At 44.6% G+C, this 27,465-nt stretch overlaps 1 protein-coding gene across 18 annotated transcripts in view; it reads left to right on the forward strand.

The window, feature by feature from the left end:
- The window catches only part of LOC129851079 (calcium/calmodulin-dependent protein kinase type II subunit gamma-like), a 132,082-nt gene that overhangs the window by 75,482 nt on the left and 29,135 nt on the right, over nt 1–27,465 (forward strand). For 7 of the 18 annotated variants that reach the window (XM_055917302.1, XM_055917375.1, XM_055917282.1 and 4 more), the window contains exons 5-15: nt 1,162–1,227; nt 6,204–6,276; nt 8,643–8,745; nt 10,932–11,015; nt 11,412–11,506; nt 12,904–13,026; nt 13,212–13,295; nt 13,417–13,459; nt 14,350–14,409; nt 16,797–16,840; nt 19,738–19,770. In XM_055917302.1, coding sequence (XP_055773277.1) covers nt 1,162–1,227; nt 6,204–6,276; nt 8,643–8,745; nt 10,932–11,015; nt 11,412–11,506; nt 12,904–13,026; nt 13,212–13,295; nt 13,417–13,459; nt 14,350–14,409; nt 16,797–16,840; nt 19,738–19,770 — 808 coding nt within the window. The remainder of the gene's footprint in view (nt 1–1,161; nt 1,228–6,203; nt 6,277–8,642; nt 8,746–10,931; nt 11,016–11,411; nt 11,507–12,903; nt 13,027–13,211; nt 13,296–13,416; nt 13,460–14,349; nt 14,410–16,796; nt 16,841–19,737; nt 19,771–27,465) is intronic. The other 11 variants (XM_055917292.1, XM_055917346.1, XM_055917383.1 and 8 more) reach the window with 3 other exon arrangements.

Raw genomic sequence — 27,465 nt, forward strand, 5'->3', positions numbered from 1 at the left:
AGCTGTGCAGCAACTCTCCCCATCCAACCTGACAGAGCTTGAGAGGATCTGCAGAGAAGAATGGGAGAAACTCCCCAAATACAGGTGTGCCCAGCTTGTAGCGTCATACCCAAGAAGACTCGAGGCTGTAATTGCTGCCAAAGGTGCTACATCAAAGTACTGAGTAAAGGGCCTCAATACCTATGTCACGCCTGCTCCCGCTTCCCCTTTCTGGCACTCGAGGGCACCAGGCTGCCCTTCATTATGCACACCTGTCACCATCATTACGTGGATCTGTGCAATATTGGGCTCACCTGGACTGCATTACTTTGTTGATTGTCCCTCTATATCTGTCTGCTCCTCAGTTTGTTCCCCGTGTCAGCATTGATGTCATTACATTTTCCCCTGTCCAGACGCTGTCCTTGTTTGTTTCTTGTCTATTATCCATCAAATGTTCACTCCCTGTACTTGCTTCTCGTCTCCCATTTCAGTTTTACATTTTTAATACATTGGCAAAAAATGTAAAAAAAACTGTTTTTGCTTTGTCATTATGGTGTATTGTGTGTAGATTGATGAGAATAATAAGGCTGTAATGTAACAAAATGTGGGAAAAGTCAAGGGGTCTGAATATTTTCCGATGGCACTGTACAGTCAGAGAGAATAGTAAATTGAAAAAACGATGGACAGAGGATCATTTTTTTCACATTTTCATAGCGAGGAAACATATCAAATTTTCAGTGTGGCCCTCCGGACCTCGTTGAAGACCGACTGCGGCCCCCAGGGCAAAATGAGTTAGACATCCCTGGTCTAGTGGGACTGTTCTTATTGCGGAGAGGACAGGCTGACATGTCACCACTCAGACAGCACTGTGTAACTACAGGTCATTCAGGAGAGGGGACACATCTATGGTTAACACCCTAGCCCCAAGTGTAGGTAACATTCTTCCTCAACCAAAACACTTTCTTAATTGTCTTACGCTAAATTGTCTTTTGCATAAACCATGCTTTTGTGTGTGTGTTTGTGTGTTTGTTTGTGCTTGTGTGTTTTGTTTGTCCAGTGGAACATGCTCTCTCTGGGCAGTGTTCCCCGGATTCTCTGGTAGACTGGGTGTGTGCCATCATACCATCATGGTTCCAGACTGGTGTCCATGTGTTGACTAAGCTGTTGTTTCTCTCCTTCCAGTGTCACCGGTGGAGAGCTGTTTGAAGACATTGTTGCCAGAGAGTATTACAGTGAGGCTGATGCCAGGTGGAAACACACACACACACACACACACACACCCGTGCACACACACACACACACATTGATAAAACACACTCTCCCACTATACGCACACACATACAGTACAGTGCACACTGTCATTCTACATCACTATTGAGAACACACAACACTCTGTTGCCCCGCAGCCTACATTTATTTAGGCTTCACTTGGACAATTGTGTCCGTACCATGACATGTTTCTTTGGAGACCTTTAAACAATATGAACATACCAGTGGAGGCTGCTGAGGGGAGGACGGCTCATAATAATGGTTGGAACGGAGCGAATGGAATGGCGTCAAACACATAGACACCATGTATTTGATACCATTCCACTCATTCTGCACCAGCCATTACCACGAACCAGTCCTCCCCAATGAAGGTGCCACCAACCTCCTGTGGAACATAATGTTCGTTGACATTGTGTGTAACTATACAGTTCCACACTCAGGCTTTTCCTCCCTAGGCTGAGTATTGTCCTGGCATGGTGTTTGTGTGCACATGGGCTGTGTGGGAGAGAGTGTGAGACTCAGTGTGGGCCAGGGGTGAGTGTGGCTGTCAGAGGGGGAAGGAAGCTGCAGACAGTTTGTGGACAATATGGAGGCTCTGGCCCAGAGGCCTGCATGGCTCTGTTCTGGCTGGGAAGAGTTTCTCTCCAGGACAGAATCTGGGTCCGGGCTCGACCACGCCACCTGAGCTGCTCATTTAATCAAGCAAAAGGGGAAGCGAGAGAATATGATAGGGTGCAAAATGCCTCCGGGAGTATGACTTTTCACAAGTACAGGGAAAGGAGGGGGAAGAGTATGACTTTTCACAAGTACAGGGAAAGGAGGGGGGGGGGTGAAAGAGAAAGAGATGAACAGGGAGAGAGACTGGAGGGAGAGAAAAAGAGGAGAGGAGACAAGACAGGAGGATAAAGAATTTGGGGTCGAGTGAGAAAACGTGTAAGCTAGATAAGCAGCCTAATCACTAGAATTCGATTTTTGAGAAGGTCCTGAGGACGTCGATATATGCCTTCCACGGCGCTCACAAAAAAAAAAAAAGGGAAAACAATTGCCCAGAACTGGGCGCAAACCCGTTATGCTCTGTGCCGAAGCACACTGCTCAGACCACTGCGCTGCGGCTGTTCACAGAGCTCTAGCAAGCCGTGAGAATATTTGATGATTCTTGATGGTATGAGGTCGGCAGGTTTGCAGAGCCTTCCTCGAACCATAGCCCTAGCCTTAACCACTCGGAATTAATACCTAAAGTGTTAACCTTTGAGTTGTTTCTGTTTTAACGTTCATCCATAATACGTCGAATTTCGAGTGGAAACTATGAGTTCTTGTTGAGATAAGAGGGAGAGTGGAGAGTGAAGGAGAAAAATGGGTGGAAACGCGCATGTGTGTGTACACACAGGCCTCCTTGAGACAAAGAAGGAGAGAGAGAGTGAGAGAGAGAGAGAGAGAGAGAGGAAGACTTTTACTGGGAATGGCAGTGCTGGTGCCTTTGTAGAGGGATGGAATGGAATGCAGGGTACAGATTTGGCCAAATTTGGCCACAATACATGCTTTTCTCCTGATTACTCTGAACGAAAGGATATTTCATGAGTACCATGCTCCCCTAGGGCCCTGTCTCTCATAATATCATCTCTCTTCTCTCTCTCTCTCCTTCTTTTATCATTCATCCCCTTTTCTCTTGTGTTCTTCCTCCACTTTTAAATCCAGTCTGACTAGATGGAAAGGGGCTGTTGCTTTTCTTAAATGTATTTATTTATTTATTTTTATTTCAACTTTATTTAACCAGGTAGGCAAGTTGAGAACAAGTTCTCATTTACAACTGCGACCTGGCCAAGATACAGCAAAGCAGTTTGACACATATAACAGCACAGAGTTACACACGGAGTAAAACAAACATACAGTAGAAAAATAAGGCTATATACAATGTGAGCAAATGAGGTGAGATAAGGGAGGTAAAGGCAATAAATAGGCCATGGTGGCGAAGTAAATACAAATTAGCAATTAAAACACTGGAATGGTAGATTTGACAGTAGATGAGTGTGCAAAGTAGAAATACTGGGGTGCAAAGGAGCAAAATAAATAAATAAATACAGTAGGGGAAGTGGTAGTTGTTTGGGCTATTTATAGATGGGCTATGCACAGGTGCAGTGATCTGTGAGCTGCTCTGACAGCTGGTGCTTAAAGCTAGTGAGGGAAATAAGTGTTTCCAGTTTCAGAGATTTTTGTAGTTCGTTCCAGTCAATGGCAGCAGAGAACTGGAAGGAGAGGCGGCCAAAGGAGAAATTGGCTTTGGGTGTGACAAGTGAGATATATCTGCTGGAGCGCGTGCTATGGGTGGGTGCTGCTATGGTGACCAGCGAGCAGAGATAAGGTGGGACTTTACCTAGCAGGGTCTTGTAGATGACCTGGAGCCAGTGGGTTTGGCGACGAGTATGAAGCGAGGGCCAGCCAACGAGAGCGTACAGGTCGCAGTGGTGGGTAGTATATGGGGCTTTGGTGACAAAACGGATGGCACTCTGATAGACTGCATCCAATTTGTTGAGTAGAGTGTTGGAGGCTATTTTGTAAATTACATCGCCAAAGTCGAGGATCGGTAAGATGGTCAGTTTTACGAGGGTAAGTTTGGCAGCATGGGTGAAGGATGCTTTGTTGCGAAATAGGAAGCCAAGTCTAGATTTAACTTTGGATTGGAGATGTTTTATGTGAGTCTGGAAAGAGAGTTTACAGTCTAACCAGACACCTAGGTATTTGTAGTTGTTCACATATTCTAAGTCAGAGCCGTCCAGAGTAGTGATTTTAATTCCTGTTTGATGTAGCTCAGCACATAGCAGCCTCTTAGCTGTTTAAAAAAAAATAATACAATGTGTAAGAGAGTGTAAAGAGTAAAAAGAAAAGTTGAACCAACACATATGAAAAAATACTATAGTATACTATGGTATAAATACTATATTATTCACTGTACTGTTTTTGCGGACTTTACTACAGTATTTATTGTGTTGTTTTTGTGGTACAGTGAATACTGTAGTATTTGCTGTATTATACTATAGTATTCTGTAGTATTTACAGTTCACTATAGTATAAATACTGTAGTAAATAAAACTGAGTATACCAAACATTAGGAACACCTTCGTAATATTGAGTTGCAACCAGACCCCTTTTGTCCTCAGAACAGTCTCAATTCGTCGGGGCGTGGAATCTACAAGGTGTCGAAGGCATTCCACAGAGATGCTGGCCCATGTTGACTCCAATGTTTCCCACAGTTGTGTCAAGTTGGCTGGATGTCCTTTGGGTGGTGGACCAGTCTTGATCCTCACAGGAAACTGTTGAGTGTGAAAAACCCAGCGACGGTGCAGTTCTTGACACAAACCAGCGCGCCTGGCATCTACTAGAATACCCCGTTTAGAGGCATTTTCCTTGAGGAAACTAGCAAAAATAGCACATTTTCCATAATGTTTGTAGGTAGGACTCGGACTGAATGGATAGGTCAGCGCTTCTGCTTTTTTCTATAACTATATTTACTTTGTAGTATTTACTACAGTGTTTTTTTCCGATGATACTGTAGTATTCACTATTGTATTCGACAGTATACTACATTCTAAAGTAAGTACTACACATGATCGAGGGATACTACAGGGTGTAGTATAGTATTCTACAGTATACTATAGTTTACTACAGCATTCTATAGTAAGTTCTGTAGTATTCTATAGTAAACTGTAAAAAAAAAAATAATATGTGGGAAAGACTAGGAAACAGACCATGTACTATCAAACCCACGTCAACATATTCTCTTAAAACATACTGACGTCGATAATAGCTTTATTCACCATTAAGCCTAGTAGGTGTCTATTTTACCCACAGACCGTATAAAACTGCAGAGACGTTACATTGGCACTGGCAATGTGTGAAGTAGGGCCAAAAAGCACCAACTTCAGTGTGACTTAAATGTTGCCCATTTAGATGGAATATAACCATGTGTGTGTACAGCCAGATTGTTGGGAGGATATGACAGATGTGAGGTCGACAGTAGAAAATGGCGCTGAGATGACATGGTAAATAAATCTACTGTCTTGCAGGCTTTTGGTTTAATAGGAAACAGCTCCGTATGGGGAAAGGGCTGAGGCTAGCGAGGTTTCTCTGGCTCCACACAGAGTCCTCTGCACAGTTACTCTTCCCCTCTCTTTCTCTGTATCGCCCTGTCTTTCTCAGTCTCCCTATTTGCTTTCTTTCAGTCTCTCTGTGTCTCTTTTAATTGTTTTCTTTTTTTAGCCCTTTTTTGATCTTGTCTCGTCGGTGCACCTCCTCAACGGGCTCAAGAGGCGAAGGTCGAGTCATGCGTCCTCCGAAAACATGACCCGCCAAGCCGCGCTTCTTAACACCCGCCCCACCAATGTGTCGGAGGAAACACCGTTCACCTGACTTTCTAGGTCAGCCTGCAGGCGCCCGGCCTGCCACAAGGAGTCGCTAGAGCACGATGAGCCAAGTAAAGCCCCCCCGGCCAAACCCTTCCCTAACCCAGAAGATGCTGGGCCAATTGTGCACCGCCCTATGGGACTCCTGATCACGGCAGGTTGTGTGATACAGCCCGGGATCGAACCCGGGTCTGTAGTGATGCCTCTAGCACTGCGATGCAGTGCCTTAGACCGCTGCTACAGTGCCTTAGACCGCTGCTACAGTGCCTTAGACCGCTGCGCCACTCAGGAGGCCCACATTCTCAGTCTCTATCTTTCTCTGCTTCTCAGCCTGTAGTTCTAGAACACTGTTTATAATAATAACAAACAGCAATAGTCATGAATTGGACTCCTGCAAGTGCTCACAGTGCTTAAATGACAAGGGGAAACGCACCTCATCTGATCCATAAACCAGTAGTTTCCATTAGTTCCTACCCCGTACTGTGTATTGTGTGGTGGTTGTGACGTGTCTGCGCGTTGACGTGTGTGTTCTGTGTCCTGTGTCTCCTTTCTCTGCAGCCAGTGCATCAATCAGATCCTGGAGAGTGTCCACCACATGCACCAGCATGACATTGTGCACAGGGACCTCAAGGTGAGTCATCTATCACCATGGCAACGCAACACCTGGGAGGGCTGCGTCATCATGCCCCCGCCCCCAAATCCCTCCCGGTGGCAGCCCTACCGACGCATATGCACAAATGTGTGTATATGAAAGCCAATGACAAAGTACACAAAATTCCACACACACGTAAGCAAATAAAAAAAATACAATTCTTTGGACGTCAGAGAGTGGCTAATGAAAAAACAACTGACCCTTTTCCATCTAGTCAGACTGGAATTAAAAGTAGAGGCACTGAGCCAGACAGTGTGTTTCAGGTGATTATCATTCCCCAGGCTGTCTCTCTCACTCTTTTTCTCTCTCTCTCCCTCTCTCTCTCTCACCCTCTCTCTCTCTCACCCTCTCTCTCTCTCACCCTCTCTCTCTCCCCCTCGGTCTCTCCCTCTCTGACGAAAGCAGACGGAGCACCATTTGACTTCTATTTATAGCCAGGGTGACATCACGGTGAATAGACACAGTGCTGGCTGGCCTGGTGATACTTACCACCGCACTCCAGTATTAACAATAGGACACACTCCAAAGAGTTATTTTGTTTTGGTTTGAAAGGTGAAAAACAGACCCATTTAGGCATACTTAGCTTTGTCAACAGCAAACCGTTTACATGCTCTAGTCAACAAGATGTGTTGAATATCACAGTGAGCCTCTTGAACGTACAGCTCTTACAAACACGGCACTGGAAGCATTATTACCAATACTACTACAACTACATCTTGTATCACCACCGTTATTCTGTGTACGTGTACCAGTAGAACCATCCGTCATTCAGCTGGCAGGCTGGGAGGCGTTCCATAAGTCCAATGCATTGTTACTACTTTTGCCAGCAGATCCACTGCAGAGACAAGCAGTAAGTGAGGGGGAAATAATGACGTGTGTGTGTGTGTGTGTGTGTGTGTGTGTGTGTGTGTGTGTGTGTGTGTGTGTGTGTGTGTGTGTGTGTGTGTGTGTGTGTGTGTGTGTGTGTGTGTGTGTGTGTGTGTGTGTGTGTGTGTGTGTGTGTGCGTGCGCGTGCGTGCGAAGTGAGTCGGAAATAATGAAGTGTGTGTGTGTACGCATGCGTGTGTAAGACTGTTACCGTGGAGTAAGGCCTCATGCCACTCCATTATATGTTTTATGCAATGTCCTTTGGAAATGTAAAAAAGAGAGCGGGGGGGTGGTTGCAATATTCTCTAAAGAATAGAGATGAAAAGTGAGACATACAGGGAATAAGAGAGAAGCTGAGAGCTGTCCTCCCCCCATCACACAAACACAAAGACCATCACAATGGGCTGGCTGCCTGCATGGCATCTCCGGAGGCCAAATGGCTGAAGGTAAACAAGGGAAGAGCGAAGGGGACGAGAGAGATGCTGGTGGCAGCCTGGTTGCCACGGCAACCTGGGTGATGTCACGCCGGAGCGCTCCAGCGCCAGCGTAGACTGTAGGGGGACTTATTATGCCACCTCTAATTCATCACGACGGGTGTAACCTCTCTCTCTCTCTCTTTGTCTCTGTCTCTTTCTCGCTCTCCTCCATCTGTCGACACTCGCTTTCTTTGTCCTTTCTCTTTATCTCTTTTTCTCTGTTCTCCCTGTCTTTCTTGAACTCTGTCTCTCTCCCTCTTTCTCCCTCTCTCCCTCTCTCTGTCTCCCTCGCTCCTTTCCTTCTATGCTCCCTGCTCAATAGAGAGAGAGAAGAGAGACAGAGGCGCACGGAGGAGACTTAGCAAAAATGTCACGCTTCGGTCGCAGAATCAGTCAAACAAAGCCGGGGCCATGAGGGCACTCGGCACTGCACACGGCAGTCACACCACAGCCCCCCTCCACCTGTCCCTGTCCCCTCCCCTGCCCTCCTATTCTCCCCCCTCCCTCCCAACAGCCCCCCATAGGTACTGATTGAAGGTCACACCCCAGGGGTATTTACATTCACCTTCTCTGACCTTCTCTGACCCTCAGAGGCACACTACGTGTACGCCAACCCACTTCCGACACACATGACATTGAATGATTTATGCCTTTCTTCATTCTCCCCTATAGTACCAGTCAAAAGTTTGGACACACCTACTCATTCAAGGGTTTTTCTTTATTTTTACTACTTTCAACATTGTACAATAATAGTGAAGACATCAAAACTAATCATATAGTAACCAAAAAAACACTGTTAGATTCATGGATTTTCTGATCCAGATTCCTGTCATGTTTTGCAGTCAGCATTCATGGACCTCACAGTTCAGTTGAATGACTCATCTCTGTCTGTGCCTTTTATAGACTCTTGAAGGAGTTTCTTCTGCAATTAGTTTTGCCGAATTGATTGATTCTCTTTCTGTCTGTCTTGTCTCCCCTCTATGGTTTGGCTCTGGTTTGTAGCCAGAGAACCTGCTCCTGGCCAGTAAGCTGAAGGGAGCCGCGGTGAAGTTGGCTGACTTTGGGCTGGCCATCGAGGTGCAGGGAGACGAGCAGGCATGGTTTGGTAAGAGTTTGACTTTAAACATTCAAATGTACATTACATAAAAGAGTAATGCTAGCAATGACGAAGATGAAAGACGTACAATGACAGGAAGTCAGTCTTCAGACTTCCTCTCCTCTGACGTCAAAAACTACTGACCGGTATCCCATCTTTTCTTTCCAAAACACTTGAGCATGCTGTCTCTGACCAACTCTCTCGTAATTTCTCTCAGAACGATTTTCTTGTCCCTAACCAGTCTGGCTTCAAGATGGGTCACTCAACCAAAACTGCTCTCCTCTGTGTCACGGAGGCTCTCCGCACTGCCAAAGGTGTCCCTCTCTCTTCTGTTCTCATCCTCCTAGATCTATCCGCTGCCTTTGACACCGTGAACTATCAGATCCTCCTCTCCACCGTCTCAGGGCTGGGTCTCTCATGCTCTGCACACTCTTTACATCCTACCTGGCAGGCCGCTCCTACCAGGTGATGTGGAGAGGATCTGTGTCTGCACCACGTGCTCTCACTACTGGTGTTCCCCAGGGCTCAGGTCTGGGCCCTCTCCTCTTTTCTCTAAACACCAAGTAACTTGGGTCCGTCAAATCCTCCATGGTCTGTCCTATCAGTGCTATGCAGATGAAACTCAACTACTTATCTCCTTCCCCCCTTCTGATCCCCGTGCCTATCTCTGCTTGGATGTGGGGCCACCACCTCAAGCTCAACCTCGACAAGACAGAGCCGCTCTTCCTCCCTGGGAAGGCCTGCCGCGCTCCAAGACTTCTCCATCATGGTTGACAACTCTACGGTGTCCCTCTTCCAAAGTGCAAAGAACCTTTGCCTGACCCTGGACGACACCCTGAGGTTCTCTGCAAACATCAAAGCTCCTGCATGCTCTGCAACATCTGTAGAGTACGACCACAGGAAACGGCACAGGCCATAATCCAGGCACTGGTCATCTCCCGTCTGGACTACTGTAACTCACTGTAGGCTGGGCTCCCATCTTGTGCGATGCAACTAATCCAGAACACCGCAGCCTGCCTGGTGTTCAACCTTCCCAAGTTCTCCCATGTCACCCCGCTCCCCCGCACACTGTACTGGATTCCAGTCGAAGGTCGTATCCACTACAAGACCATGGTACTTACCTACTGAGCAGCAGGAGGAACTGCCCCTCCCTACCTTCAGGCTACAATCAAACCCTACACACCAACACGAGTACTCTTTTCTGGCACATCTGGTCTTTTTGCTTTTCCCTGACGTTAGCACAGTCCCTGCCCATCTTCCAAAAACATCTGAAACCCTACCTCTTTAAAGAATATATTAAATAACCTGACACTCACACTTGACTTATTTTTAAAATGTTCTTTCTTACTAGCTCTGACTTTGCTGATAGCTACTTTGTTGAGGACAAATGTACTTAGTATGACTGAGATATGTGGTTGTCTCGCCTAGCTATCTTTAAGATGCACCATCTGTAAGTCGCTAAATGTAGCATCTGCGTACCTGACTAAAATGTAAGTTAAATGTCTTCAGCGAATTAAAAAGGGTGAGCAGTACTCTTTAATGGTACCGATCTTACAACTGTAGTCCTATGGGCCAGTTCCACCACTTTACCTCCACCTCTCTCCTTCCCCGTCCCGCCATCCTCTTTCTGCATTATCATCCTGCCCTCCTCTGTACCTCTTTCATCCCACCACCCCTCTCTTCTGCTCATCCCTCCACTCCTTCCATCGCTCTGCTCTCCATCTCTTACTCACTGGCATAATGTCGCTTGGCATTTGCACATCAAGGTAGTGGGCCCAGAGGTTGTGCAGTATTGACAGTAGGGCCCCTCACCTTTAATCTGACGACTATTTGATTTGACCCCCCCCCCCTGTGTCCATCTCTCCGGACAGAGTGGTTTGAACCTGTCACTTACACCCCAGAGAGAAACAGGGGCCAGCGGGCCTTGGCTGAGTGCCCACATGCATTAATAGATGTTTATTAGATTGGTGTTGAGGAATAAGCTCCAAATTAGCAGACTTGGTCTTATCTAGCCAATGAGACAGAAGTCTGTGCACACTCTGAGTCATAGTGCTACTCATTAATATGGCTCTTCTGAATGGGGATGATAGGGGGTTTTGATGAAATGTCGTGCTGGTACACTTCTCTGACAATGTCATTACATTAGATCCTAGACTTTGGTTTTATTCTTTTTGACACGTTATTTGCTGCTGTAGGTTTTGCAGGCACTCCGGGCTACCTCTCTCCAGAGGTCTTGAGGAAGGACCCCTACGGCAAGCCAGTGGATATCTGGGCATGTGGTGAGTGACTCCTCCAATCTCTGTGTGTGTATGTGTACACATTTTACTATACTTGTGAGTACCAGAAGTCCTCATAAGAATAGTAAGCCAACTACAATTCAGAGAAGTGAGGACATTTTGCCGGTCCTCACTTGTAAGAAGGCTATTTTAGGCTGAGGGGTTAGGTTTAGGGTTAGAATTAGGGTTAGGCGTTAGTGGTTAGGGTTAGTGGTTAGGTTTAGGGGTTAAGGTTAGGGAAAGTAGGATTATTAATGGGAATCAAAAAAGTCCTCACAAGTATAGTGAGACATAGCTGTGTGTGTGTGTGTGTGTGTGTGTGTGTGTGTGTGTGTGTGTGTGTGTGTGTGTGTGTGTGTGTGTGTGTACTAACCCCCTCTGTCTGTGTTCTGTGTGCAGGTGTGGTCCTGTACATTCTCCTGGTGGGCTACCCTCCCTTCTGGGATGAGGACCAGCACAAGCTCTATCAGCAGATCAAGGCTGGGGCCTACGATGTTAGTAGTGACCATCTGCGCCTCTCTCTCTCTCTCTCTCTCTCTCTCTCTCTCTCTCTCTCTCTCTCTCTCTCTCTCTCTCTCCTCTCTCTCTCTCTCTCTCTCGTCTCTCTCTCCTCTCTCTCTCTCTCTCTCTCTCTCTCTCTCCTCTCTCTCTCTCCTCTCTCTCTCTCTCTCTCTCTCTCTCTCCTCGTCTCTCTCCTCTCTCCTCTCTCTCTCTCTCTCTCTCTCTCTCTCCTCTCTCTCTCTCTCTCTCTCTCTCTCTCTCGTCTCTCTCTCTCTCTATCTCTCTCTCTCTCTCTCTCTTCTCTCTCTCTCTCTCTCTCTCTCTCTCTCTCTCTCTCTCTCTCTCTCTCTCTCTCTCTCTCTCTCTCTCTACCATTCACCACTATGGGATGAGAACAGATTTGTGTGTGCGTGATTAACGTCAAATTCACTGAGATGCCAGTGTGTGCATTTTTGCGTTTGTGTGCCTTGTTAGTGTCCTTGACTCAGAGTAGTGAGTAATATCTTGTGTGTTTGTGTGGGTAAATCTGTCTATGTCTTTGTGTCTCTCCGTTTACTGTGTGTGTGTGTGTGTCCAACAGAGAGAGTGTGTGCCTGTCTAAGTGTTCCTCGCACGCAATCAGGAACGCACACACTCTCAGGTCCCCGCAACAACCCAAGCGACCCGGTCCAGATTTTGCTCTCCTTCATTTTGAAATTGGCTCGCGATAGAGAGCTGTGTTTCCTGCCCATTGATCATGTCAGAGCGGCCCTCTGCAGTTGTTAATCCAGGGGGAGGGGCCTAGGAGACACTACAGCAGTGTGGCGGCCAGGGCCACAGCTCAAACTAGTGCTTGAAGAATCCAAGCTAACAAGGATGCTGTGATATGTATACATGCAGCAGGACTATATTTTGTATTACGTGTGCTTTTGGTTTGGGGCAGGGGTGCCAACCCTCTCTACTGGAGAGCTACTGTACATTCTTGTAGATTTTTGCTCCAACACGAATTTAGTACACATCATTCTGCTAACTACAGATATCTGTTGACCAGATACTTACTAATTAACTTCTAATTCAGGTTCGGATGTGTTGCAACTTGGTCGGAGCAAAAGCTTGCACACCTAGTAGCTCTCCGGAAGGATTGTGAGGACCAGCCTGGGCATTAGTGTGGGGCAGCCGAACGATTGAAGCATAAAGACCCACCATGACCAGCACTACCTCCTCCTCCTCCTCCTCAGTCTCTCTACCATTGTGCTCACTATTTCAATAAATCTCCATCACAAAGAGCACCGGGCTATGGCGTGTGTTGAGTGTGTGTGTCTGTGTGTATTTGTGTCTGTCCTCGTACCGTCTTGACATAATCTGCACCTCTAACCATTTCTCGCTCCCCCCCCCTCTCTCTCCCTCCCAGTTTCCCTCCCCAGAGTGGGACACAGTGACCCCCGAAGCCAAGAACCTGATTAACCAGATGCTGACTATCAACCCTACCAAGAGGATCACTGCTGACCAGGCCCTCAAGCACCCATGGGTCTGCGTAAGTCACCCCATCACCGTCACTGACACGTCATTCACCTTGGGTTTGACTTGAGGATGGAATCGGTACTACATTCCGGTGACGTTGGCCCCATCATACCTTCGTAAACTGGTGCTGCCACGGCCTAGTCATTGATCCGTTGTTCAATCTCCGCTTTCCTGTCCTCCTCTTCTCCCCCGATCCAGCAACGCTCCACTGTGGCTTCCATGATGCATCGTCAAGAGACCGTGGAGTGCCTGCGCAAGTTCAACGCCAGGAGAAAGCTCAAGGTGTGTGCAGACACGCACGAGCGCACACACATGCACACGTATATATCCCATCTGTTGTGTTAGAGAGATTGTATACACCCCTTGTCCTTTGCACTAACCTTGTATTCTGTGTCTTCCCCAGGGAGCCATCCTCACCACCATGCTGGTGACCAGAAACTTCTCAGGTGAGGGGGGCATCTGGGGGTTCGCATTTAGAATGGCATTAGCGTCGTTCTAAGTTCTAGTAAGTCAAAATGATTCCCACGATAGACAATGATACATTCTGTTTGTTCAGAAGTGTTGAGTAATGTAAAGCGGGTTTGGTGCCCTTACCTCCGATTGAATTGCCCTTAGAGAGGAAACTTGAAGACTTAGTATAATGTCTCTGAAATCGAAATGTCCTGAGTAGATGCGTTGGAAGTTTCCCGTTGTCATACACAGACGTTAGAAATACGATCATGTCATTCGTAATAAGGAGCACTGTAAACCGCAGACGTGTAGAGTAGGTTGTTCGTCCTTGTAGGAATCCACAAGCCACCTGCGTCGCAAGAATACTGGGATACTGAGTTGTGTCCCACGGCCCAGGTTTCCTCGCAGCTCGTGAAGAGCTTGTCTCAGCCACGTCCGAAGGCCTTTCTGTAAGGACGTGGAGGACAGACATTAGTCATAGAGCTCTGTGCTCGTGAGAGAGTTAGGGTTGTGTGTACAATGTTGCTTCATAACACCGTGTAGCTGCCACTTGTCGATCTCATAGTGTTTTGTGTGGCTGTTTTTGAATAACCGGTTGTGATCGATGATGGGCCGTTGAAGGTGTTTTTGTGTTTTTGCTAACATTGAGTGTGCACACTGGGGTAAGTATCAGTATCTGGTAGGATGTACAGTTTGGAGCCCATGGATGGATGTATCCATGGACTCCAACCCCCCCCCCCCCCCCCCATGATATAAAAATGGTGGGTGAGTTGAGTGAAGCTGGGGCCAGGCACTTAAAGAAGGAAGTGACACTGTGCTCTATAGAGGCTCCCTCCGCCTATCCTCTGGTTGATCCCTCCCAACTGAATGCCTCTCTGTCCAATAGTGGGCCGACAGCACACCAGCCCCGCAGCCACCACCAGCACGGCTGCTCTGGCTTCAGAAGGTATGTCAGTCAGGGCAGGGGAGCCGCAGCAACCTGGCACTGTGCCAACACTGCCCCCTGGTCTGGTTAGCATGTGGCCCGGGGTGCCAGCCACTGACCATTGGTTGCCCCACCAGCCCGCACACTGGCACGTACTGTACTGCTCTGGAGTGGCCTTTCACACACACAACACCCACTGCCCCCCAAACCCCCTCCATCCCTCTCCACGCCCGCACTACACCCTCTGAGTGATCCATGACTATGGACCAAGGCTGGCCCTACCTAAGGCTTAGAACGCAGGACCCTAACCCGTGCTTTACAGACACCTTGTTCTATGGGCCCATGCATATGATTTTAAGACCTGTCACGGCCTTGTTATGGTGTTTTGCAGGCAGGTACCTGGTAACTGACAGTGTGACACTCAAAATGCATTATGGTTTCGTATTCATGAGCAATGGATAGATCACAATGCATTAGAACTGTGTGGTGTTCCACTGACATTAGAACTAAAGGTGATAGCCATACTTTTTATGGTCACACACAGACACACAGGCACACACACACTCTCACCAAATCAGGGAAGATGCCGGAGAGGAAATGCAGTTAGTCTGCTATATTCAGGCTGGCCTGAGGCTGTGCCTCTAACTCCTTCTGCCGTACCGCTGCTGTGTGATAGCACACAACAATCTCCTTTCCATAATATTTCCATTTGTCAGGTGCATTATCTGTTTGGCTTTACCTTATCCATGTCGTTGCCACTGACACTGGTCTTACTTTCTCTCCGTTTATTCAGACTGATTTCAGACCTCTAACATAACCTAGTTAATGCACTCTCAGTCACAACAGGACAATGTGTGAATGTGCATATGCACAATATGCGTGCCAGTCTACCTACTGACGAGTGTAAGCATGTCTCTCTTTCTTTCCACCAAATTAAGCTTTGTCAACAAACATTTGGGCTGTCTTGGCCCTAATTAATAAGGACTAAAAACAAACAATCGGTTACCCACCCTCTACCTTTGCCTCGCAAATAAGTCCAGTTAAGATCCACAGATCCTAGCCAATGCCCAGCTGATCGCCCAGTCTATCTCTGCCCATACCCCACAGCCCCACTGCATTCCTCTGCATGGCCTGGTACCTCCAGCAAGCCAGCATGTACCTGTGCCTCTGTCAGCCTGCATGGGTTACCAGATGCACCGGGGTGGTTCTGAATTCTCTCTCTCTCTTTATCTCTGGCGTCTTGCTTGCTCTGTTTGATTTCTTCCTGTCTGTACCTTCCTATGGGTGAAAGAAAGCACACTTCTGTCACTGGCCGCTTGAGTTGGCTGGTCTAAGACTTGGACCCCTGGCCCTGCCCTTTCTGTTGCTGTTTGTTTGGTGACTTGCTTCTGACCGCCTGATCACGATCGTACAACTCTCCCACAACGACGATAGATGGTATTCACTTCTTTTAATTGCAGCGGTTGAAAGAGGATATACTGCTTACGGCTTACGCCCGCAATACAGTCTTTAGATGCTTGGATTCAATCTATACCAGGCGGCAGGCAGGGTGTCTCCCTTTTTATCCCTCTGATGCACTCTTTAACTGAGCTGCACTCTGGGAGCTGTTAGTTTGCTGTGGGTAATGCATGCCGAGCTTATGATATGACCCACGAAGCACCTTAATGCATGAAGCACCTGCGAACGAGCCTGAGACCAATGTTGCCTGCAGTCGTCGTTGTCATTTTATATGAAGATCAAGATACTGAATATTGATTTTTATTTTGTGTTTTTTCCCCTTGCCCTCCTTCCTACTTGTGTCAATGGAAGCTGAGGGATTTTGAGGATCTCCGAAACCTGATTGATGATTATCATATATATGTGTGTGTGAGGGTTTTTGTCCGTCTCTGTGTGTCTCCTTCTATTTACGTGGCTCTCTCTCTCCGTCGTTTTTCTTTTTCTATGTGAGCGTTTGCTCTGTGCTGTAATGTAATGCATATACAGTGTGTGTGGCGTGGAGACAATGTACCTGTATGTGATAATATGTCTGTGGGGCATGCTAAAAAGGAAACGGTACTGTGTTGTACCACCCTGTTCTCACTGTACTCCCTACAGTATTTACTGTTCAAGTCTCGAGCATCGGATGACTCCTGAGCACTTCTTCACCTCGGTGACCACAGAGACTTGTGACATCACTGTCCTCTATTTTTCTGACCTATGTTCTCCTACAGTATTATGGTTCCAGGTTGATTGATGCGGGTCGGTAGAAACCGGGGAACATCCGGTTTTCAGGGATACAGTATCATCAACCTAGCTTCCTTTTCCCCTGGAAACCGGATGTGGGGGACCCCGCTCAGGCGTTTCCTCAACGCCTGCTACGTTAGTTTAGTCATGTCCTTACGTCTGTCCCTCTCCCTCTTCTGTTTCAGCATGCAAAAGTTTACTAAACAAAAAATCGGATGGTGGTGTGAAGGTAAGTGAGCTGTATGGAAGTTCTGTCCCTCTTCTCTTTTTCTCTGTCTTTTGAACTCTCTCTCTCTCTCTCTCTCTCTCTCTCTCTCTCTCTCTGAGAAGTGTGTTGGCGTTAGGAGACAGATTTCCTGTGTATACTGTTGGAATGGAAAGAAAAGTGTTTTGGTCTCCCCTTCCGCAAGACATCTTAAGACATCTCACAACTCAGTGTCTGTAATGTATATAAAATGACAGACAGTTGAAATAATATTATCACTTGCTAGGGGGAATGATACAAGGTTATTATAGGTAAATATTACTTCACTGTCCATCTCAGCTGTCCAGATTGTAAAGCGTATATAGTCTACACCCATAGTAAAGTTATGATTTGTGTGTATATGTGTGAGTGTGTTTGTGGATGTGTGTGACTGTGTGCAGACAGCTAGCACAGAAAGGCAAGAATGCTTTTTTTTGTCCACTAGTTCCTACCGTGGGCCCTTTTAACGGGACCAATGAGTTGTAGCTGGCAGCTGATGGACAGTTCATTTCACCTTTGAGAACGGGAGAATGGAGTTAAAAGTCGATTTTTTTCTGTGCAACTAAAGAGGAACAAAGAACCTGCGTTATGGACGGGCTTTCTAAAGAACGGACCTAGTTAAGCATGATCTCTTCCACAATTCCTGTGGTACAGCGAACCTCTCCTCTGATCCTAAGTGATCTGAGAGATCTCCATGTTCAACTATAGTTGGTTTTCAACTAGGAGTCAGTGCATGCAGTGAAGTGCCGTGATCGACAAAGGCCAAACAATACCCAGGTTTAAAGCAACACAACCCACCTTAACATGACAAAGAAAAGCCGCACCCCGTAGTAGCACCGATGCAATCACTTATTCACCAATGTTTCGACAGCTGAGCTGTCTTTATCAGGGTTTCATGTCAAACAACGCAGGTCACAAGTATTTATAAACTGGGTGGTTCGAGCCCTGAATGCTGATTGGCTGACAGCCGTGGTATATCAGACCATATATCACAGGTATGACAAAGCATTTATTTTTACTGTTCTAATTACGTTGGTAACAAGTTTATAATAGCAATAAGGCACCTCGGGGGTTTGTGGTATATGGCCAAAATACCAGTAGTAATTTTTTGGGGTATCTGTACTTTACTTTAAATATTTATATTTTTGACTACTTTTACTTTTACTTCACTACATTCCTAAAGAAAGTAATGTACTTTTTACTCCATGCAATTTCCCTTACACCCAAAAGTACTCATTCCATTTTGAAGGCTTAGCAGGACAGGAAAATGGCCCAATTCACGCACTTACCAAGAGAACATCCCTGGTCATCCCTACTGCCTCTGATCTGGTGGACTCACTAAACACACATGCTTCATTTGTAAATCATGTCTGAGTGTTGGAGTGTGCCCCTGGCTATCCGTGAATGTAAAAAAAACATTAAATGGTGCCGTCTGCTTTGCTTAATATAAGGATTTTAAAATTTCTTTATACTTTTACTTTTGATACGTAAGTATATTTAAAACCAAATACTTTTAGCTTTTTACTCAAGTAATATTTTACTGGGTGACTTTCACTTTTACTTGAGTAATTTTCTATTAAGGTATCTTTACTTTTACTCAAGTATGACAATTGGGTATTTTTTCAACCACTGCAATATCCCATGGCTAAGGGCTGTATCCAGGCACTCTGCGTTGCATCGCACATAAGAACAGCCCTTAGCCATGGTATATTGGCCATATACCACACCTATTCACTCCTTATTGGTTTAATATAGGTTTCCATTGGACACATGCAGGTGTTTGTAATCATGGCCGGCTCTGGCACGATATCGTTGGTCAATTTACAATATCAATCATATATATATATATATATATAGATAAAATAAGGCATGAATGGATATCCAACGGTCATAGATAGCATAACATCAACTAAGTACACAATTGTGACCCACCTTAAGGTTACATCACATGCACACACACACATTAAGAATTTAAGTTCCAGGAGATTTTCAAACCATTTTATTTTAGCTGGCAAAATGTGTCGAATATTAATAAGAATCTGCCCCTTTTTTCCCCAATTTTTGCTTAAAAGACATACCCAAATCTAAATGCCTGTAGGTCAGGCATTGAAGCAAGGATATGCATATTCTTGATACCATTTGAAAGGAAACACTGAAGTTTGTGAAAATGTGAAAGGAATGTAGGAGAATATAACACATTAGATCTGGTAGAAGACAATACAAAGAAAAAACCAACCGTTTTTTGTATCTTTTTTGTACCATCTTTGAAATTCAAGAGAAAGGCCATAATGTATTATTCCATCCCAGGCACAATTTAGACTTTGGCCACCAGATGGCAGCAGTGTATGTGCAACGTTTTGGAATGGAATGAACCATTGCATTACTGTTCAAAATGTTGTATCAAGACTGCCCAAATGTGCCTAATTGGTTTATTAATAACGTTTCAAGTTCATAACTGTGCACTCTCCTCAAACAATAACATGGTATCTTTCACTGCAATAGCTACTGTAAATTGAACAGTGCAGTTAGATTTACAAGAATTTAAGATTTCTGCAAATATCAGATATGTCTATGTCCTGGGAAATGTTCTTGTTCTTACAACCTCATGCTAATCGCATTAGCCTACGCTAGCTCAAACGTCCCGTGGGGGACCCACCGATCCTGAAGTTAATAGATCCATATTGCTTTACAGCTATGTAATTTTGTTTTATTGTTAGGAAGCCCTCCCTCTTATGTTTCCCATTTGTCCCTCTCAAAGCTCTTGTGGTGCTTTTTCTTTCTCTTTGGGATCTAACTGGAAGCTTTATTTGTCCTATTTTTATTGGTTCCTTTCCCCCTATGATTCCATGTTTTTCCCCTCCTCTCTGTCGCTATCTGTTCAGAAAAGGAAGTCCAGCTCCAGTGTTTGTTTAATGGTGAGATCTGCTCTGTCTTTTCACTCTCTCTCTCTTTCTCTCTCGGTTGAGGTGCTAGAGGGTCTGTGGCAGTTTGTCTTGTTGGAATTCCATTGGCTCTCTCAACTCCATCCAACATCCCCCAACATTCTCACCACCAGAACCATTTCCCTTCCGCGGAACCCATACCTACAGTACATGAGCTGAAACGCACATACACACTCTCACGTACTGTACATGTACACACACACACACACACACACACACACGCACACACACACACACACACACACACACACACACACACACACACACACACACACACACACACACACACACCATCTGCATTCCCCATCAATGCTCTCCCTAGAAACCAGCCCAAACCTACCTGCCTATGGACTAGCCCACTGTCTCCCCACAGAGTAGGTCCCCTTACCCCTCACCTCGGCTCACAGCTCCAAGGTTGCCTAGAAGGAAGCTGTACTGTAGGTCAGTGCCAAGCCAGAAACTCAAACTCCAAACCATAGCCAAGGTCTCTCTCTCACAACCCTCCAAATAGCAGGCATAGATGGAGTTCAAGTTTTTTTTTAGACGCAGGACAAAGCCTACTGGACATTCGTTCTGTATAGGAGAGAGGACATTTAAAGCAGGCTTTTCAGGATCTGTTTGAAAAGGGACACACAAGTGACTCTCTGAGGAAAAGAGTCCCAAACACATCGACACCCACCCAAACACACACACACACACACACACACACACACACACACCACACACACACACACACACACACACACACACACACTCACATCCCCTCCCTGCATCTGCATTCCCCGTCAATGCTCACCCTAGCAGCCAGACCAAGCCTACCTGCCTATGGACTAGCCTACTGTCTCCCCACAGAGTAGCACCCCTCACCCCTCACCTCGGCTCACAGCTCTAGGGTTGCCTAGAAGGAAGCTGTAGGTCAGTGCCAAGCCAGAAACTCAAACCCCAAACCATAGCCAAGGTCTCTCCCTTACAACCCTCCAAACAGCAGAAAAAATGGGCCATAAAAGAACTGCAGCGGAAAAGAAATAGGACATTTGTTCTGTATAGGAGAGAGAACATTTAAAGCAGGCTTTTCAGGATCTGTTTGAAAATGGACACACAAGTGACTCTTTCTCTCTGAGGACCCCCCCACCACACATACTTATTGCCACCACCATGGCAATGTATCCCATGGCAGCAGGCTTGGCCTAGCAACAGGGGGCATTTGTGCTGTTGTAAATATCAATATTTTTTTATTCTTTATTTCTCAGGTCTTCAAGTATTTATTGGACCCTCATGTTTTTTTTCTTCTTCAAGAGACTCTTTTTTCCAACTTTAGTTTTTTCTGTCTTGGTTGCCCGCAAAATAATCTTTAGCAGCAACAACACAGTAGAAACGAAAATGGGTGGAGACTTCACTTGTCTCCTGTGAACAATAGATATTTTGGGGACACACTGAAATGGTTATCCAATCCCAGCCTCTCTGTAGTAACCCACAGGACAGGGGTAGTCAAATCCATGGCTTGAGTGCCGCACTACCTCTGGTTTTATTTTCTTCCTGGTAGTTGATTGATTGATCAGTGTTACTGATTGACCCGAGATTCCAATCACCTGGTGTTCCAGGTCTGAATTAGTCCCTGATTAGAGGGGAAGGATAAAATCCAGCAGTGCTGCAGACCTTGAGTCCCGGAATTAGGTAAGGGTGAGGCACAGGAGATGTGGAGTGCATGCATGTGCAGTCACCTACTTACCTCACATGTCTCTGAGAATCATTAGGGTCCATCCCACAGCCGGGCCCCCCTCCTCTCTGGTCCCTCTGCACCACGCCAAACCAGCACTACCTCAAACCCCATACTTACCACCTCTGCACACTCCCCACAACACCATGCACACTCCATGAAAATATATGCAATGTAGAATAGCTGTAACTTAGGGTAGGCTATACAGTATTGGGCCAATTCCGACTCAGGAAATGTAAGCCTTTCCTATGGTCGCCTTACCGACGCACTTCTCAGTAGTTGGTATTCGGACTTACCTTATGCAGGTGCATACCGGGCTTTTCAGGCGTGGTTCAAATGCACACGCTAAATACATTTAATTCAACGATTGAAAACCCTCCCACTTGGTGGCCAACATATTTTCTTGTGGAGTTTTCATACAATGGGGTTTCAGTACATTTATCTTAAACCATCTCTTTTAATACGGTGTACCTTTAATTCAAATTTTGTCAACAGACTGACTAGAATACATGGAGAGAACGGGTTCAGAATATAGGGATCAATGAAAAGAAAGCCATCTAAATACAGTGAACTCCAAAAGTATTGGGACAGTGACTCAGTTTTTCTTGTTTTGGCTATGTACTGCCTCAGTTTGGATTTGTAACGATACAATGACTATGAGGTTAAAGTGCAGACTGTCACCTTTCATTTTAGGGTATTTACATCCATATCTGGTGAACCGTTGAACATTTTTGGGGACAAATTCACTTATATGTGTATTACAGTAGTCAAAAGTATTTGTTCCCATATTCATAGAAAGCAATGACTACATCAAGCTTGTGACGCAACACATTTGTTGGATACATTTGTTTGTTTTGGTTGTGTTTCAGATGATTTACTCTGATTTTGGAGACACGTTTTAGGGTTAGGAAAGTGTGAATGAATCATAAAAAAACAGGCTTGTAGGGTACAATAACCAGGTTTTACGCACTAAATATATTGATGAATAAAAAATAAAGTGGTTTGATTCCTCCTGAAAGTTGTCATATTTAATCCATGAAATATTGGGAGGTAGAAAATAAGGTTTGAATAATAGTCCTATAAATCCACCCTAATTCCTCACTAATCATGGAACTGTATGACAACGTTCTAGTCGTCGTGAACCATACGCCTGGCTCCAGGTTTAAACTTCTACATGTGGTCTGTGTTCCATAATGATTCAAATAGGCTAATATGATCCACAAATGATAGCGACCCTCAGGAACAACTCCACAGACGTGACAGAGGAAAGGAAGGTAAACGGAATTTATGGTATAATGCAAAATGTAAGCTACAAATTGAAGAAAACAAACACTAAAGTGACAGATATACATGTATGTGGGTATTACTGAAGGTGGCTCCCGATAGTGGCTAATATCTAACATGATAGAAATGGTCAAATAAAATTGAAAAAAGGACATACAATTAAAACATTCTAAAGCGCATACATCAACTATAAAGTTAACGTTAGCTAGCTAAACAATTAACTATAATCCCAAACCATAGAGTACTAGCAATACAAAACTGATTGTCATAGCTAGCTAAAGTTAACCAAATATAGTAGGTTCAATTTTAGCTAGACAGCCAGCCATCGAACTTCAGCTAGCTAGCTAACAGCAAGCTTTAACTTGCAATGAACAGAACTTTCTGACAAAATTAGAAATGTACAGTTGAAGTCGGAAGTTCACATACACTTAGGTTGGAGTCATTAAAACTCGTTTTTCAACCACTCCACAAATTTCTTGAAAACAAGCTATAGTTTTGGCAAGTCGGTTAGGACATCTACTTTGTGCATGACACAAGTAATTTTTCCAGCAATTGTTTACAGACAGATTATTTCACTTATAATTCACTGTATCACAATTCCTATGGGTCAGAAGTTTACATACACTAAGTTGACCGTGCCTTTTAACAGCTTGGAAAATTCCAGAAAAAGTCAATTGGAGGTGTGCCTGTGGATGTATTTCAAGGCCTACTTTCAAACTCAGTGCCTCTTTGCTTGACATCATGGGAAAATCAGCCAAGACCTCAGAATAGCCAAGACCTCAAATACTTATTTTCCACCATAATTTGCAAATAAATTCATTAAAAATCCTACAATGTGATTTTCTGGATTTTTCTTTCTCATTTTGTCTGTCATAGTTGAAGTGTATCTATGATGAAAATGACAGGCCTCTCTCATCTTTTTAAGTGGGAGAACTTGCACAATTGGTGGCTGGCTAAGTACTTTTTTGCCCCACTGTAGATATTTCTCTCTACTATTATTCTGACATTTCACATTCTTAAAATAAAGTGGTAATCCTAACCGACCTAAGACAGAGAATCTTTACTAGGATTAAATGTCAGGAATTGTGAAAAACTGAATTTAAATGTATTTAGTTAAGGTGTATGTAAACTTGTGACTTCAACTGTATAATATCTGAAACAGTAGCTAGACTCTTACCCATATGCATGGATGAAAGCTTCACGGCAGACTGCAACCCCTTTCATTAAATAAGATGTCCTGTGTCCTTTCCGTTTTGTATGTACAGCTTGCTTGGCCCATTGTTGTTTTGTCAAGTCACTCTGGTTCACACTGACCGTGTGCAATGCCATAAGAATCATCTTAAGCTTCAGCCCCCACACAAACTCTGACCATTTTACTCGCCCTAGCAGGGCTGTTTTCATGTTATCCAGGGCGTAACTGTGCTCCTGGCAACAATTTAATTACGGCCATATTCAACCGGTGTTGGAACTCATCTCTCGGCATGTCCAGCCCACTCATTATCTCAGCCAATCATGGCTAGCGGAAAGGTTGCTGCCTTTTTCTGTGGCTTAACCAACTAGGCTACTAATTTAACAATTGTATTCATATTTACAGATGGCATAAAAGTTTGTTATTAAGGCATATGACATTTCAAATATTCGAGAAGGCATTTCTGCCAAAAAACGCATTTTGATTAAAACATATTTTTTTTTACATTCAAACGGCTCTCCTGTGAAGTTGTAACTTGCGACATACGCCTAGTTTCCTGTTCAGTTTCTGGGGAATATGAGCATTGAGCACCAGTGAGCACGTCAGAGAGTGTCAAAAGGTTACACTGTCATTTAGTCACCGTTAAGTATTTCAGTACCAGCTGAAATCTGAACAGCATATTGCTGTTAACCTTTTATTGACGGAATACAGTTCTCTACACCTTTCAACACCTCTCATGAATTCCTAAAGAACCTCTCTGTTAAACGGATAGTTGCGAATTTCGTGACAGTGCCTACAGGAAGTATTAATACCCCTTGACTTATTCCACATTTTGTTGTGCTACAGACAGAATTCAAAATGGATTACATGTATTTGTTTCGCTCACCCATTTGCACACATGTACAGTACAATAACCCATAACGAAAACACAGTGAAATGTTTGCAAATGTATTGAAAATTAAATACAGAAATATCTCATTATATCAGTAAATGAGATGCCTGAAAATATGAAGAGTGGTACTCGGTTATGTGTTGTATTGGATTTGCCCCAAACAAAACACTGTATTCAGGACATAAAGTGAATTTCCTTCCCACATTTTTTGCAGTTTTACTTTAGTGCCTAAACAGGATGCATGTTTTGGAATATTTTTTATTCTGTACAGGCTTCCTTCTTTTGACTCTGTCGTTAGGTTAGTATTGTGGAGTAGCTACAATGTTGTTGATCCATCCTCAGTTTTCTCCTGTCACAGTCATTAAACTCTGTAACTGTTTTAAAGTGGCTATTGGCCTCATGGTGAAATCCCTGAGCAATTTCCTCCTCTCCGGCAACTGAGTTAGAATGGACGCCTGTATCCTTGTAGTGACTGGGTATATTGATACACCATCCAACGTGTAATTATTAACTTCACCACCCACCAAGGGACATTTAATGTCTTCTTTTTTAACCTATCTACCAATAGATGCCCTTCTTTTCGGGGCATTGAAAAGCTTCCCTGGTCTTTGTGGTTGAATCTGTGATTGTAATTCAATTGTATGTGTTTGGTACGGAGATAAGGTAGTAATTAAAAAATCATGTTAAACACTATTATTGCACACAGTGAGTCCATGCAACTTATTATGTGACTTGTTAAGCACATTTTTACTCCTGAACTTATTTAGGATCAACATAAGAAAGGAGTTGAATACTTATTGACTCAAGACAGTTCAACTTTTCATTTTTAATTCATTCGTAAAAATGTCTAAAAGCATAATTCCACTTTGACATTACGAGTTATTGTCTGTTGGCCAGTGACACAAAATATCAATTTAATCCATTTTAAATCCAGGCCTTAACACAACTAAATGTGTAAAAAGTCAAGGGGTGTGAATACTTTCCGAAGGCTTCTTTGCCTTGAAGTTATTTTCGAGTCTAGTGTTGTTTCTTTATGCAACAGTCAGGCTGTGGGGTTGTTGGCAAGAGACTTTAATCGATCCATTTCTTCTTCTCTATGCAACTTGCTCTTCATTGTCTTACTCAGGAAAACCTCCAGATCCATACATTCTCCATTTGGGAGGAACAATAACCTTCTCATCAAGGCCTTTCACTGCATGCACAGACTTGGACGCACGCCACTAGTATCTTATTCTTCATTCCTCAACCAGATTCTGTAGCTATTCGATATTGACTATCTGGTTGTCTCTTTGGAGTCCATAGACGTTAAGTGTTCATTCGGATCTGACTCCACAAGGTGGCGCAGACTATGTTCTTTGCTTTTCCTCAGGGACTGTGGTTTCTTTACCCCAGCAGGTACCGGTCAATATTGAGGTTGAAGTGCCGGATCCTGTCTGTTTCTACTCTCAAAGTCCTTAGTTATTATTACAGTGCGTGTGTTGTTATTCCTGTGTATTTAGAAATGTTAATATCCACAAAGACGGCAGACACTAATGCAGCAAGACATGACTCAAGAGGTAGACACAGACTTAAAACCACTTAAAACCACCCAGATAGAGACCTCCACACAGGCAGCCGGAATGAAAGAAAAAACGCTAACGTCATTTAGTGTCAAGAATGTTAATGTGCTCGCACGGAAGTGTCAATGTCTTCAGAGCGAGGTTTTCTAGACCTACAAATTCCTTGTGACTTTCAAGAGGCAGTCATTCGATGTATTAAAGGGAAAACACTGCTGCTGAAATTTAAAGCAGTGCGTACTGTGCAGAAGACAGTATTCAACAATTGTCCCCTGCAAAAACACCACCCAAACACACTGGTAGGCACACTGCAGGCATATATGTCAATGCAGACAACTCATATTTACAGTGGCCTGAAGAAGACATCTCTTAAATGATAGGTTATAGAAAAGATTGGAAGCGCTGAATTATCTGTTCAGACCCCAGTTCTACCTGCCAACAGGTTATGGAAAATGTGCTCTTTTTTTGTACACTACATTGCCAAAAAGTATGTGGACACATGCTTTTTGAACATCTTATTCCACAATCATGGGCATTAAGAAGGAGTTGGTCCTCCCTTTGTTGCTATAATAGATTCCACTCTTCTGGGAAGGCTTTCCACTAGATGTTGGAACATTGCTGCAGGGATTTGCTTCCATTCAGCCACAATAACATTAGTGAGGTCTGGCACTGATGTCAGGTGATTAGGCCTGGCTCGCATTTGGCTTTCCAATTCATCCCAAAGGTGTTTGATGGGGTTGAGGTCAGGGCTCTGTGCAGGCCAGTCAAGTTATTCCACATCGATCTTGGCAAACCATTTCTGTATGGACCTCGCTTTGTGCACAGGGGTGTGTCATGCTGAAACAGGAAAGGGCATTCCCCACAAAGTTGGAAGCACAGAATCATTTAAAGTGTCATTGCAGTTAAGATTTCACTGAAACTAAAGGACCTAGCCCAAACCATGAAAAACAGCCCCAGACCATTATTCCTCCTCCACCAAACTTTACAGTTGGCACTATGCATTGGGGAAGGTACTCCTGGCATCCACCAA

The sequence above is a fragment of the Salvelinus fontinalis genome, chromosome 1, assembly GCF_029448725.1.
Source record: "Salvelinus fontinalis isolate EN_2023a chromosome 1, ASM2944872v1, whole genome shotgun sequence".
NCBI lineage: Eukaryota > Metazoa > Chordata > Actinopteri > Salmoniformes > Salmonidae > Salvelinus > Salvelinus fontinalis.